Genomic DNA, 21,694 nt, shown 5'->3' with positions numbered 1-21,694 from the left:
TTATTCATTCGTGTCTCTCACTTTTGTCTCACATGACCAATTCAGCTCTCCTTTGTCCTGCTCCCAGAGATCAACCAAGTGCTATTCACCAAGCATGGGCGGATTCTCTCACCTGTGAGAACCATCCGACTGCAGTTTGAACTAACCCTGCCGTCAGTATTTATACATTGGGACCACATATTGTTTTAGTCTAGTGCATTTTAGAATTGAAGAACACCCATTACAGATACATGTGCTTGTTTGAGCATATTTATTCTTTGTCTCTCACTTTTGTCTCCTGTGATCTATTCACCAAGTCCTCGGTTTGAACTAGCCCTGTCGTCACGATTTAGACACTGCATTTGCCTGTTTTCTTTTCTTTGTGGTTTGTCTTACACAGTGTTAGGGTGGCAGGTAGCGTAGCGGTTAAGATCATTGGGCCAGTAATCGAAAGGTTGCTGGTTTGAATCTCTGAGCCAGCTAGGTGAAAAATCTGTAATGTAAATGTCTCTCCACATCGCTGACCAGGGTGGGATACTTTTGATATGCCTATGGGGTCTGAGCACACAACGAAGCACACAATGAAGGAGGAATACTGAAGCATGCATTGATATGTCTCCTTCAGAGGCTCAGGCTTTTGGCATAGATGGTAACGCTCCCATTACTGGACTGTAAGATTGTGCCCTCCCCGGCACTTGAAATATATTGATTGGTACTGTAGGTTATACTATATTTAGATACTTCAACTACCTTTGCTATTGTTTCCGTAATCAATAAATGGTGAAACACTATTCGTGAAGGTGTTCTTTGTTTGAATGTACAGTCCCTTTGTCTTTCCACATTTTGATATGTTAGTCTTATTCTAAAACAGATTAGATTTTTTTTTATCTATCTACACACAATACCACATAAGGACAAAGTGAAAACAAATGTATTACAAATAAAAAAAACAAAGACCTAATTTACATAAGTATTCAGACCCTTTGCTATGAGACCCTTTGCCTTTATGGTAGAGTGGCCAGACAGAGGCCAGTCCTCCGTAAAAGGTGCATGACCTCCGCTTGGAGTTTGCCAAAAGGCACCTAAACAAGATTCTCTGGTCTGATGAAACCAAGATTTAACTCTTTGACTTGAATGCCAAGCGTCACATCTGGAGGATACCTGGCACCATCCCTATGGTAAAGCATGGTGGTGGCAGCATCATGCTGTGGGGATGTTTTTCAGCGGCAGGGACTGGTAGACTAGTCAGGATTGAGGGAAAGATGAACAGAACAAAGTACAGAGAGATCCAGAGTGCTCAGGACCTCAGACTGGTGCTAAGGATGACCTTCCAATAGGACAACGTCCCTAAGTATACAAACAAGACAACGCAGGAGTAGTTTCAGGGTCAATTCTCTGAATGTCTTTGAGTGGCCCAGCCAGAGCCTGGACTTGAACGCGATTAAAAATCTCTGGAGAGACCTGAAAACGCTCCTCCATCCAACCGGACAGAGCTTAAGACGATCTGCAGAGAAGAATGGGAGAAACTCCCCAAATACAGGTGTGCCACGCTTGTAGCATTATACCCAAGAAGACTCGAGGCTATATCGCTGCCAAAGGTGCTTCAACAAAGTACTGAGTAAAGGGTCTGAATACTTATGTAAATGTATGGGGTATTGTGTGTAGATTGAGGTGGAAAAACTATTCATCATCATAACAAAATGTGGAAAAAGTCAAGGGGTCAATCAATAAAGTTGATGAGCTCAGGGCGAGGATTTCTTTCCAGAGAGACATCAGGGATTGTTTCACCGAATCATGGCTCTCTTGGGATATACTGTCAACAAACGTTGACAGTCCGTCCAGCCAGTTGGGTTCTCAGTTCATCGCAGGAATAAATATGTCTCCGGGAAGAAAAAGGGCCGGGGTTTATATTTCATGATTAACGACTAATGGTGGGATTGTGATAACATACAGGAACTCAAGTCCTTTTTTTCACCCGACCTAGAATACCTCACAATCAAATGCCGACCGTATTATATTCCAAGAGAATTCTCTTCAGTTAAAGTTACAGCCGTGTATATCCCCCCTCAAGCCGATACCACGACGGCCCTCAAAAAACTTCACTGGACTTTATGCAAACTGGAAACCACATATCGTGAGGCCGCATTTATTGTAGCTGGGGATTTCAACAAAGCAATTTTTTGAAAAAGGCTGCTGAAGTTATATCAACACATTGACTGTAGTACTCTTGCTGCTAAAACACTCTGCCACTGCTACTTCAACCTCCTCCCTTCCTATAGGCAGAAACTCAAACACGAAGTACCTGTTTTAAGGACTATTCAACGCTGGTCTGACCAGGGCCGGGGTTTATATTTCATGATTAACGATTAACGACTAATGCTTCAAGATTGCTTTGATCACGCGGACTGGGATGTGTTCCGGGTAGCCTCCGATAATAACACCAACGAATATACTGATACGGTGACTGAGTTTATCAGGAAGTGCATAGGAGATGTTCTACCCACTGTGACTATTAAAACCTACCCTAACCAGAAATTGTGGATAGATGGCAGCATTCCCCCAAACTGAAAACGCAAACCATCGCATTTAACCATGACAAGGTGACTGGGAACATGGCAGAATAGTGTAGTTATTGTGTAGTTATTCCCTCCGCATGGCAATCAAACAGGCAAAACGCCAGTATAGAGACAAAGTGGAGTCCATATATTTATATATTCTTAATTCCATTCCTTTACTTAGATTTGTGTGTATTAGGTATATGTTGTGAAAATGTTAGATATTACTTGTTAGATATTACTGCACTGTCGGAGCTAGAAACACAAGCATTTCGCTACACCCACAATAACATCTGATAAACACATGTATGTTACTTGATTTTAAAATGTTATTTGATTTGATTTATCATTCTCCATATACCTTATATTCCAATGCATCCAACATTATGCATGCCCACCATGGTATTGGGCAGCTATCTGCTATTTGAGAACTCATCTGGTTTAGAAATCGAACTCTTGTTTTTATTGCAGAACACATTTTTCAACTGTTTTTAGAGAAGATTGTATTGCAAGTTATGCTATGTGTAGCTATGCCATAAGTATAGGCTGATATGCATATGCAGCTGTTGGTTTTAAGCCTCTATTCTAGCATACACACATCTTTCTATCCACATGCCTTTATTTGGGTTACCATGCAAAGTATATGGATGTTTCTTTAAGCCTGCAGCTAAATACATGAAATTAGACATATAAACATGCCAAAACATGATTCAACAATTGAATTCACTGAGAGATAGCTAACAAAACACAAATTAACATTTACAGTAGCTAGCTGGCTACTCTGTAACATTGGCTAGCTTTCAATACATTGGCTAAATGGTCAACGGAGTTACCTCTTCACATGATCAAGACCATTCGTATTGCATGCTGCATATTTCAAGTGCACTCGAAAACAGATATTTATGATATTTCAGTCTAGGACTCCGACCACAAAACCTGACTCAATAGGGGAGGGTCCGGGTGGGCATATATGATGGGTGACGCAGGGCGTCGGGGGCAGCTCCGGTGCTGGGTGCATCGCCGGAAGCTCCGGACCGTGGGTTGTCGCTGGAGGCCCCGGACCGTGGATCGTCACCGGAGGAACCTGACCGTAGATCATCGCAGGAGGCTCTGGACTGAGAACCCCTGCTGAAGGCTCCGGACCACCAACCGTCACTGGAAGCTCTGGACCGCCGACCGTCTCAGGAGGTTCCAGACCATAGACCGTCTAAGGGGGTTCCGGACCATAGACCGTCTCAGGAGGTTCCCGGACTGTAGACCGTCTCAGGAGGTTCCCGGACTGTAGACCATCTCAGGAGGTTCCGGACTGTGAAATGTCGCCAGAAGCTCTGGACTAGAAACTGCCGCCGGAAGCTCTGGACTGGGAACTGTCGCCGGACGCTCTGGACTGTGGAGGTGCACTGGAGGCCTGATGGGTGGGCCCGGTACAAGTGGCACCGGACTGACACGCACCTCAGGGCGAGTGCGGGGAGGAGGCACAGAACGTACTGGACTGTGGAGGCGCACTGGAGGTCTAGAGTGCAGAGCTGGCACAACCCTTCCTGAGTGGATGCTCACTCCAGCCGGGCAAGTGCGGGAAGCTAGCACAGGACGCACTGGGCTATGAAGGCGCACTGGGGATGCCGTGAGTAGAGCTGGCGCAGGATATCCTGGGCCGAAGAGACGCACCGGAGGCCAGGAGCGATGAGCAGGCACAATCCATCCTGGCTGAATGCCCAATCTAGCACGGCAACTGCGGGGAACTGGAACACAACGCACCGGGTTATGAATGCGTACTGGAGACACCGTGCGCATCACTGCATGACACGGTGCCTGACCAGTCACACGCTCCCCACGGTAAGCAGGAGGAGTTGGCTGAGGTCTGAACCCTGACTCCGCCAATCTCCCTGTGTGCCACCCCCCAATATTTTTTTGCGGCTGCCTCTCGTGCTTGCTTCGTTGAGCTAACTCCTCGTATCGTCGCCATTACGCTTTCGCTGCCTCTATCTCCTCCTTCAGACGGCGATACTCCCCGGCCTGCGTCCAGGGTCCTTTACCATCCAAAATCTCCTCCCAAGTCCACTCCTCCTGTACACGCTGCTGGTCCATTTTGGGTGGGATCTTCTGTCACGATCGTCGTATGAGTGAGACCAAGGCGCAGCGTGGTATGCGTACATTCTCTTTTAATTAATGAAAACCCGAACAAAATCAACGAACGAAACGTGAAGCTATACAAATAGTGCTGACAGGCAACTAAACATAGACAAGATCCCACGAAACACAAAGGAGAAATGACTGCCTAAATATGATCCCCAATCAAAGACAACGATAAACAGCTGTCTCTGATTGGGAACCATATCAGGCCAACATAGAAATACAAAAAACCTAGATGACCCACCCAAGTCACTATCATGCCCCAACCACCACAGAGAATGAACAGCTTATTATGGTCAGGGCTTGACAGCCACTGACACATAATGTAGGTTGGGGTAAAGTGACTAGGCAACAGGATAGATATAGAGCAGTAGCAGCAGCATATGTGATGAGTCAAAAGAGTTGGTGCAAAGGGGGGTCTATGCAGCTATTTCGCTAACAATTTAGCAGTCTTATGGTTTAGGGGTATAAGCTGTTCTCAAATCAAATCAAATTGTATTGGTCGCATACACATATTTAGCAGATGTTATTGCGGGTATAGCGAAATTCTTGTGTTCCTAGCTCCAACAGTGCAGTAGTACATTATCTAACAATTCACAACAACACACAAATCTAAACGTAGATGTATAAATGTTTAAATATTAGATATTAGTTCAAGGTCCTGTTGGCTCCAGACTTGGTGCATCGGTACCGCTTGCCGTGCGGTAACAGAGAGAACAGTCTATGACTCGGGTGACTGGAGGGACATTTTTTAGGGCATTCCTCTGACACTGTCTGGTATAGAGGTCCTGGATAGGGATGTACTGGACCGTACACACTAACCTCTGTAGCGCCTTGCGGTTGCTATACCTAGCGCTGATGCAGACAGTCAAGATGCTCTCAATGATGCAGCTGTAGAACTTTGAGGATCTGCCAGCCAATGTTCAGTTTGACTGGGCGACCAGCTCTGAGAAGAGTTTTGGTGGTTCCAGACTTATACCATTTAAGAATGATGGAGGCCACTGTGTTCTTGGGGACCTTCAATCCTGCAGAAATGTTTTGGTACCCTTCCCCAGATCTGTGCCTCGACACAATCCTATCTCAGAGCTCTAAGGACACTTCCTTCGACCTCATGGCTTGGTTTTTACTCTGACATGCACTGTCAACTGTGGGACCTTATATAGACAGGTGTGCGCCTTTCCAAATTATGTCCAATCAATTGAATTTACAACAGGTGGACTCCAAGTTGTAGAAACATCTCAAGGATGATAAATGGAAACAGGATGCACCTGAGCTCAATTTCGAGTCTCATAGCAAAGGGTCTGAATACTAATGTAAATAAGGTACTTATGTTTTTAACTTTTATACATTTGCAAAAATGTCTAAATTCCAGTTCTTGCTTTGTCATTATGGGGTATTGTGTGTAGATACATTTTAGAATAAGTCTGTAAAGTTACATAATGTGAAAAAGTCAAGAGGTCTGAATACTTTCCGAATGCACTCTTTTTACCACAATGCTGGACATTTCTCTCCTCTGTTTCATTAACAAAGCAAAAACAATAACAGAGGTGCTGGGAGCCAAAGGTGGCACTGTTTCACCTTATGCGGATTCCAGCTTTAACCCATAAGAAGTCTTACTAAATAGTTAACCAAATAGCTACCCGGACTATCTATATTGACCCTCTTTGCACTAACTCTTTTGACTTATCACATATGCTGCTGCTATTGTGTATTATCTATCCTGTTGCCTACTCACTTTACCCCTACCTACTGTATATGTACATACTGTATCTACCTCAATTACCTCGTACCCCTGCACATCGACTTGGCTATATACACGGGGTACCAGTACCAAGTTACTCATTGTGTATTTATTCCTCATGTTATTATTATTATTATTATTATTATTATTATATGTTTCTCTCTGCATTGTTGGGAAGGGCCCGTAAGTAAGCATTTCACTGTTAGTCTACACTTGTTGTTTACAAAGCATGTGACAAATAACATTTGACCCAGTTGACTACTTCAAAATGGTGAAAGTCCTAAATGTTGCAGGCCATGCTAAAATAGGCTTTGTGGCAAGTGCACCCTCTATCCAACTCTATGAACTGAGACAATCTTCCATCTTTTAATATGATCTTCAGTAGATCCGTGACTGGCTCCCAATCACAGAGGCAGCATCCTAATTTCCTTCCCTGGCGGATATGAACTCCTCACCCAGAACAGGCCTCAATCTTATCACCGTTTGGGAATCAATGAACACAGAGTTCATTGCACCATGCCTTTGATACTAGCTTTGGAAATAAATCATCACAGAGACAATGACAAAACAGAGCATATTGCACGGAGTACTTGGTATCATGGTTGTATTCTGAGACCCTCATATAGGCAATATTCTTCTTTGGAGATGTTATCTTGTTGTTACCTAGTTGTGCCATGATTTTTCATGATTTGGTGGGTTCCCTTATGCTCAGATAATGGGTTGTTGTCTGTATGCATCCAGTGGCTACTGAGTTCTGCAGTAGCTGACTTTGTTTCCCATGGAAGTTGTGCATAACAATACAAATCCTTATTTATTTGAAGTAATCAGATGCAATGAAGATGTTGACACATTGTATTATCAAGAGTCATTGCACCCTCATGCTTCAGTTTGTGCTTATTTCCATCATCACTCCCCAAATGGGTTTGAAAATTAGAATGAAAATACAATAAAATCAGTGGCGTAGCGCAGTTTTGCTGGGCCCCCTCAAGGTTCGAGCAAAGCACATTTTGCCATGAGGCTGAGAGAAAGTGTTGTTTTATAGGTCAGGGATTCTTGAAAGATGGGACAATCTCAACTTTTCCCCCATGAGTATTTGTCTTAATATTAGCAACATATTCAATATATATTTTGAAAAAACAAAGTTTCAGCTATCACGCCATGTAAAGGAACAAGCTCCAAATGAATTATTTAAAAAAAAACATAAAATGAAAACTAACTGGATTTATGTCAACTCCGTCAGACACCATAAAAGGCATTTCATATTTACAATTATCATCCAACAAGTGTTTAAAGGCCTTGTTTAAAGGATTGTTTAATTCTAGCATTAGATTATTCAAATACTTTATGTAATACAAATCTCAAAACGGATTTTGTTTTGTTTTATAGCACTATTAAATGTTCCAGGGCAAATGTCTTTAGCCTTTTGGCATGTTTTTCTAGATTTAGAACCTAAAGCAAACATTATCCCTTAGCTCTAGCACAGCACGAACTTCAATTGTTTAAGCATTCTGTATGTCGCAGGTCAGTGATTAAAATGTTGTTTCAGAATATTGACAAAAAAATGTATCAGGGATTAGCTGATGGGTTAGCCATCAGTGACGAGTTGATAACAGATACTCAAACACAGACGTATTTTTGCATCTAAAATTCAAAAGTTCAATACAAACATTTGTCAAATATGAAAAATACCCAATAAAAACATAACCATTCTATCAGATATTTTGATACTCAGATGGAGTTGACGTTAGACAGAAATCTAACGGAGTTAATGTTTCACGGAGTTGACAAATTATCATTTTTCTTCTTCATTCAAGTGGTATGCACAGTAAGCTATTTATTTTTTCCCTCAGTTGCTTTATGACTCTAAACGTAATGAAACATTTGAACCAAAATTCATATTCTATCATAATCTACCAAGCAGAAGGAAGTTGACAGTTTATGGTTGTGACCATGGTGATTCCAATATTGTTTGTTTAAATCTATCAAAAGTAGAAAACTTTACAGACCATTAGTGATCTCGTAGAACTACAGTTGTTACGGTTTTCTTCCGCCGAAAGAGAGTCGGACCAAAATGCAGCGTGGTTAATTCGATACATGTTTAATAGAAGAATAAACACGATAAATACAAAAAACAATAAACGTACGTGAAAACCGAAACAGCCTAAACTGGTGCAATAACACAGAGACAGGAATAATCACCCACAAAACACTCAAAGAATATGGCTGCCTAAATATGGTTCCCAATCAGAGACAACGAGAATCACCTGCCTCTGATTGAGAACCGTCTCAGGCAACCATAGACCTTGCTAGAACACCCCACTAAGCCACAATCCCAAAACCTACGAAAAACCCCCATACATAAACACAACACAAAATAAACCCATGTCACACCCTGGCCTGACCAAATAAATATAGAAAACACAAAATACTAAGACCAGGGCGTGACAACAGTACATGTATTGAGGACATGAATAAGGCGTCCTTATGGTATAGCTGACCCTGCTCGTTCTTGATTAAGATTATATCCATTAGTTAATATCCATTATTGCCTGTTTTTAGAATTTGAAACGTTTTTTTTGGAACGTTTAAAATGTGGATGCTTTGCTCCAGACAAGGGCATTTCCAGGCATAGAGCCGACATGGAACTTAATAATATTGAAAGTATTTAGAAAATTCCCAGAACTAATATTTTCCGTATAAAATTCCCCTAAATGTAAATGCTATGCTCAAATAATGCAACAAAATAAAAATAAATGTATGTATAGAAATGAAGTTTTACTGCTTGAAAAGGATTGTCCGGATGATCAAGAGTCGCTGAGCTAATTTCTTGCTGTTCTACACACATTTTTTTCACGGGGCTTCTGAGTTCCCCTGTGGGGCGTGTGCTATGCCAGTGAGTAAAACATGAAATGTGTGAACAAAAATGTGTTTCTTAATTTCACCTCAAAGACACAGACCATTTGAACAAAAATAGTTTAATGGTAGATGTACCCGCTATGGTCACTGACATATAAGTTACAATAGCTGACAGCGATACAATTGTTTCTTCCAATTCAAATAACAAATAAGTATTTTACCATAACATTAAATACAATTAAAGACTTTATAGTACATAATACGCAAGACTTTGTACACACCTGAACTGTGTTGTGCGATACATTTTAGGCCACAAAATTTTGGAAGGTGCCCCAAGAGTTTCTCCCTCATGCCGCCAGTCATGAATATACTCTGACAAGACACTGATATATCAGTAATCTATTTAAACTTCCCTATTCCTTATACTTCATTATTTACTCTATCTGTAAACTCTTCCGGGTCCGATTCGTTAATTATTTTCCTGTAAACTCTATTCCCTCTGTGCCTGTCGAGCTTCTTCACAGTTTGTACTTTCTGTAACTCCAGTGACTTACCGTGCTCTTGACCTATTGCGCCTACTTTCCTATCCACTCAATAATCAAATGGGGGAAATTATATTTTATAATAATAGGAGCAGTTAACATTCTATACTTAATCGTGTCCATAATTCAGTAAAATGTACATGTTTGTGCTAATATTTTGTGCTGAATGCCCTCCAGAATTTCATTTAGGTATTTTTTGTGTGTTTTTTTGTATTTTGGCTTGAACTGGTGAGACAAGGTTTGGACTGGGGTAGGGACAGCTGCGCTTACAGCAATCGCTCCTTCAAAAGAGAAAAGACCCTCCAATATCCACTTACAATGCTCACAACATTAATTCTGGACTGACATGACAAAGATATACATCCGTTGCGAAATAGTCATGCTAGCTCAATGTGGACATCAGACATCTGGCATGGTATCTGATGAGTACAAACAATACAAAACATTGATACAAATGTCTTCACCGAATACAATGGTTAAAAATGTATGGTAGAAAGTTGAGACACAAGAAGTTGGTTGACTGGCTTGATGCCATATTCACAACTGCTTGTATCGAATAACATAAAACAATGCTTACAACAATATCATGAAGGCATGGTTTGACACAGGAACTGAGAAGTAACAGGGCATTGAGTATCAATACAAGCAACTGACCTGTGTAACAATAACCTTAAGGCAACACATCAGAATACAACACGGAAGAAATCCACTAATGTGCTTCAAATAGTGCTCTGTCGATTCAATTTGAAAATGTTTCAAAGTGAATTTGAGTATGGCAAATTACTATGTGTTCCAAACATCGAATTTTAAACTGGTTGTAGCAATACAGTGCACAAATAAATCATGTTAACATTACATAAAGGACATCACACTCCAAAATCAAGGGACAGAATGTGCTGTATGAGTTACCTGAATCAATTGATGTGTTTCTCATAGATGGTGGCCATTGTTCAATCACATTAAGTGAGCACTAGATAGTTCATTCAAATACACTGAGTTAAATACATACCTTCAGTTAAAGTGGGGTTAATAAATAATACAAATCAAAAGTTAAATATATACACTACTACAACAGTTTTAGAACACATACTCATTCAAGGGTTATTCTTAATGTTTTACTATTTTCTACATTGTATTTTAACAGTGAAGACATCAAAACTATGAAATAACACAAAGGAAACATGTAGTAACCAAAAAAGCATTTAACAAATCAAAATAAATGTTATTTTTGAGATTGAGATGATTTTTGAGATGATCTCTGCATGTGTATTTCCCACCATAAAGCATGGAGGAGGAGGTGTTATGGTGTGGGGGTGCTTTGCTGGTGACACTGTCTGTGATTTATTTCGAATTCACACTAAACCAGCATGGCTACCACAGCATTCTGCAACGATACGCCATCCCATCTGGTTTGGGCTTAGTGGGACTATCATTTGTTTTTCAACAGGACAATTACCCAACACACCTCCAGGTTGTTTAATGGCTATTTTACCAAGAAGGAGAGTGATGGAGTGCTGCATCAGATGACCTGAACTTCACAATCCCCCGACTTCAACCAAATTGAGATGGTTTGGGATGAGTTGGACCGCAGAGTGAAGGAAAAGAAGCCAACAAGTGCTCAGCATATGTGGGAACTCCTTCAAGACTGTTGGGAAAGCTGGTTGAGAGAATGCCAAGCGTTTTGCAAAGCTTTTATCATTGCAAAGGGTGGCTATTTGAAGAATCTCAAATATAAAATATATTTTGATTTGTTTAACACTTTTTTGGTTACTATGGGATTCCATGTTATTTCATAGTTTTGATGTCTTCACTATTATTCTACAATGTAGAAAATAGTAAAAACAAAGAAAAATCCCTTGAATGAGTAGGTGTTCTAAAACTTTTGACCGCTAGTGTAGTTATCTAGATTTGGATGATTGTCTGAAGAGCATACCAAAACTTGATGAAAATATGACTCTTTTGTCTGTTTCCTGACTCCTCTTTTTGTTAGCTTAATCCAGGTCTATTGAATACTGAATAACAAAATAGGTTAAAAAAAAAAATACAAAAGGTTAGGTAAGATAAAATGTGAGGATGTTTGAAGTATGGAAATGCATGTAAAATACAAAAATATGTACACTGAAGCATACATATAAACCCTATATGTATAAACCCTACTTTACCAAGAGTCATGGAACTCTGTCACAAAAGCAATAATGAGTGTAAACATGTAATGTTTCAACTAATAGATTGACTCAGTCTTCCTTTGTTGTTTCGACTTCTTCAGCTACTTCGACTGATTCCTTCTCTTCCCGCTCTTCTGGAACAGACATAAAAATCTTCTGGCAGAACAGAGTAAAGATCTCTGAGGAAAGAAAACAGCCATTTCGCATTATTTATTTTTTAGTTGTCTTTAACACTCCGAAGGACACATTTCATTTGCACCAATGGAAAGTTTGCACCATTTTTAGAAGCACATGTGTAACTATTTAAAATTCAATGTTTTTTTTTTTTTTCCTCCTTTAAACCTCTTTACTTTTTGTTTTATTTAATTTGGGGGAAAATATGAAATGTTTTTATCTGAGTAAAAAGAAGTAAATCGGTTGGAAACCGATTTAACTGGATGTTAACCTTAGACACAAAACAGTTTGCGAAGTGCAAAAACAGAAATGGCTGCTAATGGTAATATCAAATAACCAGTCACAAATGTATCTCCAGCCTTGACAACCCATTACATAAAGGCATAGTTCACAATCAAGCAATTGATGTATAATGACACATTTGACACATCAGGAGTGATACATTGTGATTTATGAGTTTGCCTCCACATACAGTACATCAGTTGTGGTACCCACATTTGAACTAAGCCAGTAACAGTAACAGAAACCACATGACCAGCTCACCTAAGATCTTCTTTACAACGTGGGGCTTCTTCCACTTGTACCCCAGGAGATAGGCGGGGATACCAGTGAGGATGATCCCGCTGCCTATCAGGCACTCAAAGGGAGCTGCCCAGAAGGACACCACGATCATAAAGACACAGCCCAGCACAAACACCACAGGGACCACCAACCAAATCTGCCAGGGAAAATTTGATTAATGTACACAAACCCAACGGTTACAGGATGAAACTAATAGAAACTCGGCTTCATATCACTTCAATCGTGCTATCTTGTTGCATGGAAAACATTATTTTTGACTTTCTCCGGTTACTAATTTTAATTGTAACGTTTTAGGTCACCCAACTAAATTCACATAGAAATGTGAGTTATAGATCTGTCATTCTCATTGAAAGCAAGTCTAAGAAGCAGTGGATCTGTTCTATGTGGGCTATTTCTCTGCTTCCCTTTCTTAAGTTTTGTTTTTCTGTACACCAGCTTCAAACTGTACACCAGCTTCAAACTGCTGAAAATACAATGTTTTTAGTTATGGAAAATATATTTCACAGCAGTTTAGATGCTACAATTATTCTCTTGTCGCATAAATTAAAATTAAGCAATTAATCTATTTGAATTTTACCAAACAGGAAATGGTAGAGCAATTTCAACATAGTGCATCTTTAAGTAGGCCCTGTTTTATCATCTTAAAATGCATCCATCCTTTCTCACTTCCTTAATAAAGTAATCACTGATCTGACATAACATACAGTAACTGCTGAAAGCAATGCATAGGATATCTGGTTCACACCAATCCAGACATATCAGATCAGTGATTAATTCAAGGAAGGGATAAAGGAAGGATGCATTTGAAGAGTATTCAAACAGGGCTTATTACAGTAACAGTACCTTGATGGGTCTCCTGAGCTCTGGCTTGGTCCAGCGGAGCCACAGCAAGCCGGCAATGGCCATGCCCACACACAGCCAGGTGAAGAAGCTGAACAGGTTGATGACCGAGAAGATGTCCTTGGACAAGGCATACAGCATGGACAGGAAACACTGCAGGGAGACATTTGGCTGATGCATTAAACCTAATCTGTAGTCAAATTGTGGGGTAGGTAATTGCATTCTTGCGTTGTTTATGTACGTTGACTATAAATGTGCCTTTTTTTCTGTAAAACATTACCATGACACTTTTTTTAAAAGACAATAAAAAATGCATTGCGATGGGAATAACTGCTATTTGGTTGCTATGTAAAATTTTGTGATGTACTGTATTTACCAACTAATGATCTATGCCAGATTGATTTGAGTTGATGACTATGATTTTAGCCTTGCCCAATTGTGAGTTCTCAAATTGGATCTCAAAATTTGAAACCAATTTACATTTTAAACCAATTTAGGGACCAATGGCAGGACTCACCGTGAAAATGAGGGAGGGCACTGGAGTGAAGAGGTCAGTGTGGACCAATCCCAGTGCAGCAGGGAGCTGACCCTCTCGAGCGCCAGCATAAAACAGCCTATGAGACAGACAGGCAAACCCTCATAATTGAGCATTTTGATACAATCTCCAGCCTTTAATTAAAGTATCAAATGACTGGATTAAACACACACAACCACACACAGATCTACACACACTCTTTGCAGAGTTATCTGTGTGTAGAACAGATACAGACCGTGCCGAGGTGAACAGGCTTCCGTTGACCGCTCCGAAGCAGGACAGCCCCACAAAGACAGGGATGAGCCAGGACATCACACCAAGATGGTACTCCCCAAAGATCTGTAATGGGAAAGTGTTACCATTAAATACTCCAATTCACATTCAATCTCTTTATCTTTGCTATTATTATGCTGTCCCCTGTTGCCTTTTTGTTAGCAAAATAAACAACAGGCACATTACGAATGAAAAAGGGAATATCAGTGCACTGTTTTCCTGCTCCCAAAACATGATGTTTTAATAAAGCCATCCTTACCACAGCTACTGCCTCGGACTCAACCATCACACTCGGGGGGATAGTGGTGAAGTAGGCCAGATTGGTCAGTACGTACACCACAGTCACAATGGGCATGGAGATAATGATGGACAGTGGCAGGTTTCTGGAATCAAGGTCAAAGGTCATCAATGACAGATGATGTCATGGAGAAGCACTCATAATGTGTCAGCCAATCCAATTTGAGGTTATTTGAGTGAACTGTATTTGTGTTTCATTTCATGCAATTTCATGCCTGTATTCAATGTGATTATTCTATTGTTAAATTGTATGAATGTGATATTTGAAAAATATTGTATATAAGATTACTAGTACTGTGAATTTCCTGCTATCTGAAATGTCATGATCTGTCATTATCACATTGAAAAACACCCTCATGCAGTCAATCGAGAGCAATTAAGCACAATCAAAATGTTAGGACACATGTTCCACATAGTGATAGACATATTTACAGGGTAGTTGTGGTAACTCTGTACAATCCTCAATAAAACCTTCACAACACATAACCTACTGAGCACACACTGGTTGAATCAACGTTGTTTCCACGTCATTTCAATTAAATTACATTAAACCAATGTGGAACAGACATTAAGAATTGACGTCTGTGCCCAGTGGGAAGTCACCTCTCTGGATTGATCATTTCCTCTGTCACGTAATTCAGGTAATTCCTAAAGGAGAGGAAACAGAAAATGACGCATTATATAGTACAACAACATTGTATAAAAAAAATATAATATCAGATTATTAAATCAGATTTGTAGCATAACATCAACCTTCTACAGTCTGCAAAACTGGAATTACATTCATAGTATATAAGAAGCATCCTATATGATCAGATATTCTTTATTGGTTGATGAAAGTCAGATGACAAAACCAGGGTCGTATTCACTGGGCACAAAACAGAAGAAAACGGAAGCACGCTATTTAAATTTGTCCAATAAGAAGCGCTTGTTTACGCCTCCCATTGCATAACATTTTGAAAAATTTTACTATGTTGTAACCTAATACGACTTGGGTGTAAACATGTCTAAGTTGTGTTGCAAAGGCCTTACCAGCCACCAAAAGCAAAGAGTCCACTGTATAGAGCCAACACAATGTTGTCGACTCCCCATTTGCTGCCTTCAAACGCCAGTTCTGGTGTCAGGTATGGCACATCACCTGTTTAGACAGACAAGAGAGGAGCATTGATATCACTGCTTGGCAAAAGGGACTGACTTCAACAAACTGAGAATATCAACAGTACAGTATATCACATGCACGAATGTTTGCTGCATGGAATATGGTAGATACACTCACAAAGAACATCAACAAAAAAAATCACAATTGTTGCAGTGATTTGGCCCAATATATTTTGCCGTTGCACACCTGCTACACTCTTTGAAAAAAGGGTTCTTCGGCTGTCCTTTTTGAGTTCCAGGTAGAACCCTCTGTGAAAAGAGTTCTACATGGTACCCAAAAGGGTTCTTCCTGGAACCAAAAGGGTTCTTCCTGGAACCAAAAGGGTTCTACAGGGAACCAAAAAGGGTTCTTCAAATCGTTCTCCTATGGGGACAGCTGATGAACCCTTTTAGGTTCCAGATAGCGTCTTCCCCCCCACCCCTAAGACTGTATGTGTGACTATGTTTGACTGAAAGACATGACATTTTGAGAAATAAATGAAAGAAAATATATTTCCTTTGACACAGGCTGCACCCTCCAAACGCCTAACCCTGGGATAGTCCGTCTGCCATTGATGCACTGAAAACATAATGTTTGGCAGTTGACATTTCAACATGAGGAGGGAGACCTTTTCGATGATAAGAAACATCTATCCACTCAATTATTCACACAATGTCCAGTCCAGTGTTAAGCCTACTATAGAGGCCTACATCAGCGAGGGAAGATGCTTTCAGGATTGACTTTATTTTGTGATAAAGAAAAAGGTTGTTTTCTACTCCACTGTCTTGTCTACCGCTTCATTTCAGGTGTAAATGGCATGGCTTCCATTACTTGGAATAGATTTGGAGCATTGCATGGTCCATGTGTTATATCAACTCAGAGAATCTGCTCTGCATACTGTACATATGTTTCCCTCTCTCTCTCTCTCTCTCTCTCTCTCAATTTCAATTAAATTAAATTAAATTCGCTTTATTGGCATGACGTAACAATGTACATATTGCTCTCTCTCTCTCTCTCTCTCTCTCTCTCTCTCTCTCTGTCTCTCTCTCTCTCTGTCTCTGTCTTGCTCTCTCTCTTGTCCCTGAACAAGCAGGAGGGCACATACCAATGAAGCATTTGGCCCTTATTGTCCATGTTGGAATATATTAACATCATCTGTAGAGGCAAACAATGAGACTCTTAATGAGTTGTGGATATTCGTGGTCATCCTACATCAAAGGCACAGTTAAAATAAGATGAAAAGGGTGTTACAACACAGCAAAATGGCAATCTCATCAAGATTTTGGACCAACTCTGGTCCTATCTTTCATGAATCATGAATCAAATCATGAATGATATTTTCCCTCTGTCTTTCTCTTCAACTTTATAATCTGCATAAGAAGAAGATGCTAGAGAGAGGAACCTGAAAAAACAGACACCTCTTAGTTTCAGATGGCAGTGTTATCGTATTTCCCCCTGTCCTCCTCTCTAGACTTCAGAATCTAAAAAGCACAGCACGACAAGCTCACCGCCTAGTTTCCATGGCAACCCTACATGCAGCACCATGTTAGCCGGCGTGGCAGCGGGACCAGATGTAGTGCGAAGAAAAAGATGGCTGCACATTATATCTCTCGGACGGGTGGGTTGTCTTTACATACAAAGGTATTTTGCTATGAATTCATGAGGTGGGTGCAGATAGCGTACCTTTATAGCAGATAGGTCTATGAACATAGTACAATAGAAATATCAAAATCTATTTTAGCTTTACTTTGGTATTTTATAAAGACATTGTTGGTGAAAACCCAGATGAATAAAGTACATGTAACTAGCTAAGCCGTGGCAAAATACCTTTAACAAGCACTAACCTATAGACAGGAGGAGAGTGTGTGTCAAACGCGTGTCAGACGTACCCACACATACGCCAGTACATGTGTGAACTGGGTGTTGACCTTACCTGTACCGATCTGAATGAAACCGAAAACGATGATTATGATCAGGGCCAGGAGCTTTGACGCAGTGAACAAGTCCTGGACCTTGGTGGCAGCCCGCACGCTGATGCAGTTCACAAAGGTCAATGATGCTGAGAGAGGGAAGCGCAAGGGAGAACATCATTGCACCTCTTAAAGCTAAATTGCAAATGTTTTTATTTATTTTATTTCATTTGTGTCATTTTAGAAAATAAATAGAAGTGAGAGAAGATCAGTGGGGAAAAAAGGTCCCTTAACAGCAGGGAGAGTCCAAAATAAGACAAAAAGGAGGCCTGTGTATTGCAGCAATAATACTGTTGTGAATACAGATGTAGCTGTAACAAATATATACTCAAGCAGCTGGCTGAGAAAGACCTGATTGGTCAATGTGTGTTACAGTTTGTGTCAGTATTTGTATATAGTTCACTATATATAAAAAAGTATTATCTCTGCAATGTACAGGCCACCCAATTCTGGTGGCAGTGCTGGTTATACTCACTGAGGCAGAGGCAAGCGATGAGCTTGGCGGCGCTGTCGGGCACACTGCAGTTTGGGTAGAGGGGCTTGAGCAGGTAGGTGGCGAACACCAGCGACACCACGTACTGGGAGGACGGCCTGATGATCAGCATCTCCACCCACAGCTTGAGGAAGGCGGCCAGCTCGCCGTACACCTACAATACAATACAGTACAAGTTTTTAATCCATTTGTGAACAACAGAGATTTGGCTTCTGCTCATATCTCAACCGCTTCAGATGCAGTAGCACACATCACACACACACACACACAACCCCCACACACACATGTACCTCCAGGATGTAGGTGTAGTCTCCACCCGACTTGGTGATGGTGGTGCCCAGCTCGGCGTAGCACAGGGCGCCCATGGTGGACACCACACCGCACACCGCCCACACCACGAGCGACAGACCGGCCGAGCCAGCCTCCTTTACCACCCCTGTGGGCGTGATGAAGATGCCCGAGCCGATGATGGTGCCGATGATCATGCCCACGCCATTGAAGAGCGTGATACTGCGCTTCAGCTCGATCTTGCCGCCCGCTGCCTTGGCTGGGGAGGAGGCATCTGCAATAGGGGTGGTGGCTGCCACGGTGCCTGTGTCGGTAATGGTGGATTGGGACGGAGGCTTGGATGGATGCTTGTCCGGTGAAGGAGGCTTGTCTGGGTTGTCGGGAACCGCCTCAGCTGCAGGTGGAGGAACAGGGTGTAGGAGGAAGGGGGAACAGAGGAGAGTTCACGAGAAGGGATTGTTGGCACACTGATAGTCCAGGAGTAGCACATGGACTTTACATGCCCCTGTATTGTAAATAGACTGAAGGCTATGCCATAAAGGGAAAGTAAGAGGATGCAAGCAGCATGGGGGGGTCATAACATATCCCTGCAAGGAATCACATTATATTAGAAAACCCTAGCTGGCCCCCATACCACCTCACTGAGTAATAGCCTGATAGCTGTGCATGACAAATACATATATATATATCCATAAATGCATGCTTCCATTGCTGCACCAGCTCATGCAGCAGCCTATGAGCGACTGATGCAACCCTGCACCATGTGGTGTCTAGGCTAGGCTACAGTGTGTGTGTTTTTGTGTGTGTGTGTGTGTGTGTGTGTTATTCTGTAGCGGTGTACCTACCCTCCATCTTCTCCTGGCCCTCGGCTGCCTTCTTCAAGCTCTCCAGGCTGCTCTGTGATTTCAGCTCTGGCTCTGCCATCCTGTCTTCCTTTAGCCTCCTTCTCTCCTTTTCCTTCCTTTCTTTTTGCTCTCTTCCTCCTCCCTACGCTTCCCCTCAACTGTCTCTCTCTCTCTCTGTCTTCCTCACACCTCTCTCTTTCTCTCCTCCGATGTCTACCTCCTTCTTTTACCCTCACACGCTCTCTCTCTCATACACTCTGTCTCTCTCTCGCTCTCTCCCTCTATCTCTATCTCTCATCCCCTTTCTCTCCCTCTCGCCAGTGTGATACTGTAGTGCAGGAGAGGAGGCAGCAGACCTAGTGTGGTGCTTGATGTGGTGATAGTGATGCTGCTACCTAGCCTACGCCCACTTAGGATGAATGATGGGAGAGATAGAGAGCTCAGAGAGGGTGGAACTAGGTCATTGTCAGCTTTTGGGCTGTGTGTGTGTGTGTGTGTGTGTGTGTGTGTGTGTGTGTGTGTGTGTGTGTGTGTGTGTGTGTGTGTGTGTGTGTGTGTGTGTGTGTGTGTGTGTGTGTGTGTGTGTGTGTGTGTGTGTGTGTGTGTGTGTGTGTGTGTGTGTGTGTGTGTGTGTGTGTATGCGTGTGGCTATGTACTTTGATGCGAGCGTGACACATGGACAAAGGATGCAAAAGCTACGGCACTCCATCTAGTGGCCATGATGGGAAAATCCAATGTCTTTGTTCTCTCTCCCTTGCTGAAAGATTAATGGGGGAAATAGAATGGGTCAAATAGAGTGGATGAACATTTATTTGATGGAGTATAAAGCTTAAGAAAGCACTGTCTAAATACATACAGGGAGCTACTGTATTTCCCTTGGAGTACAATCCTTGCTTCTTACTCTTTGACCCACCTATTATACCATCACACGTATCCATATATTATTAGAGGTTAAAATGTTTGGTTACCTCCAAAAGTATAATAATATGGAGGTAACCAAACATTTGAACCTCTAATAATATATGGATACGTGTGATGATTGAATATGACATTGAAACCTTGGCTGTCATATTCTGAGTCATCACCATATACAAGCTGTGTGTGTTTTACTTATCTCCACTAGATGGCAGTCTAGCAGTCTAATATGCATTCACCTAAATAACCTGATTATGTTTGTGCTTGCTGGTCATTTCTGTTTTGCTACATCCAAGCTGGCCGCATAAGTAAGTTTTCACCAATGGTATATTTTCATAAAAGTGCATTCTGAGAATGAGCCCCGTTCTGTTCATGCGCTAGTATTACTTGCATTTCTATCGCACTGACAAAGGAGACTCGTGAGAACCAAGCTCCGTCCCATGGAACATCTTAGCCACAAATGGTAACGCACAAGCCGAGTAACTGCGAACCAACGCAGGGCACTTTCTGCCATGTGTCCGGGGACTTTCCCCTAGGCGAGAATGGAGAAACTTCGTTCTCAGCGAGTAGCCTAGTCAACAAGCCTTCTGAATGCCCGTATGTTGAAGAGCAACAAAAATATTTATAAAGGTGGAAGTAGTAACATAGGTTTAACTAACGGTGTATAACTATCGAAGTAGAATTTTTAGGGGCATAGGATCCCCTTTTGCAACATTGATCATTCATTGCAAAGACTTACTCACAAATAATATTGTAAGAGTTGTAATACTAAAATTACTTCCTAAATCCAGACAAAAATTCTAAAAGGATCATGGGTAAATTTAAAGAGACACACACACACACACACACACACACACACACAGACACACACCACCACCACCACCACCACCCCCTTCCATAGACTTACACAGTAATTTTGTCAACTTCTGGAGGATGTCCTCCAACCTATGAGAGATCTTGCAGCATGAACTGACATGTTGTCCACCCAATCAAAGGATCAGAGAATGAATCTAGAACTGAAAGCACACACTACAGCTAGTTAGCACTGCAGTGCATAAAATGTGTTGAGTAGTTGACTCAGAGAAAGACAATAGTTGAACAGTTTTGAACAAGTGTATTTATTTAAAAATGAAGGAGAAGCAAGAGAGGGAGAGAAAGAGAGAGATATTTAGCTGTATTTTTTTAAACTTTCACTTAGCTAGCGAATGCTGCTAGCTAGTTTAGCCTACTCAAACACCCAGCTCAAACAGAGAGGGATGCTATGTTAGCTAGCTGGCTATGGCTATCCAACACTGGATTTTTTTCCAAGTCAAGGAAAGCTTTTGGTTTTATTAATTTATTGCCACCGGGGCCTGCTGGTGTAACTGCTAAAC

The 21,694-nt window shown here is 41.5% G+C and overlaps 1 protein-coding gene across 1 annotated transcript; it reads right to left on the bottom strand.

The window, feature by feature from the left end:
• Positions 1–9,065: 9,065 nt before the first annotated feature.
• LOC109907947 (large neutral amino acids transporter small subunit 1) lies at positions 9,066–19,788 on the bottom strand. The gene is made up of 12 exons (XM_020506258.2): positions 19,407–19,788; positions 18,564–18,955; positions 18,256–18,427; positions 17,744–17,869; positions 15,705–15,810; positions 15,276–15,320; positions 14,635–14,758; positions 14,338–14,441; positions 14,085–14,181; positions 13,571–13,720; positions 12,689–12,863; positions 9,066–12,150 (listed from the first exon to the last, which is right to left on the bottom strand). The coding sequence occupies exons 1-12, from the start codon at positions 19,483–19,485 to the stop codon at positions 12,041–12,043; spliced, it is 1,680 nt and encodes a 559-aa protein (XP_020361847.1). The 5' UTR covers positions 19,486–19,788; the 3' UTR covers positions 9,066–12,040.
• Positions 19,789–21,694: the final 1,906 nt, after the last annotated feature.

Source organism: Oncorhynchus kisutch, linkage group LG17 (genome assembly GCF_002021735.2).
Source record: "Oncorhynchus kisutch isolate 150728-3 linkage group LG17, Okis_V2, whole genome shotgun sequence".
Classification (NCBI taxonomy): domain Eukaryota; kingdom Metazoa; phylum Chordata; class Actinopteri; order Salmoniformes; family Salmonidae; genus Oncorhynchus; species Oncorhynchus kisutch.
The sequence above is the reverse complement of the archived record's forward strand: the minus strand, read 5'-3'. Positions and strand labels throughout refer to the sequence as shown.

Excerpts from the sequence above, each read along its gene's own strand:
- LOC109907947 (XM_020506258.2), bottom strand. The coding sequence starts at position 19,485 with ATGGCAGAGCCAGAGCTGAAATCACAGAGCAGCCTGGAGAGCTTGAAG. Across the intron at positions 18,428-18,563 it reads ACTACACCTACATCCTGGAG|GTGTACGGCGAGCTGGCCGC; the intron begins GTACATGTGTGT and ends ATTGTATTGTAG. Across the intron at positions 12,864-13,570 it reads AGCTCAGGAGACCCATCAAG|ATTTGGTTGGTGGTCCCTGT; the intron begins GTACTGTTACTG and ends TTTCCCTGGCAG.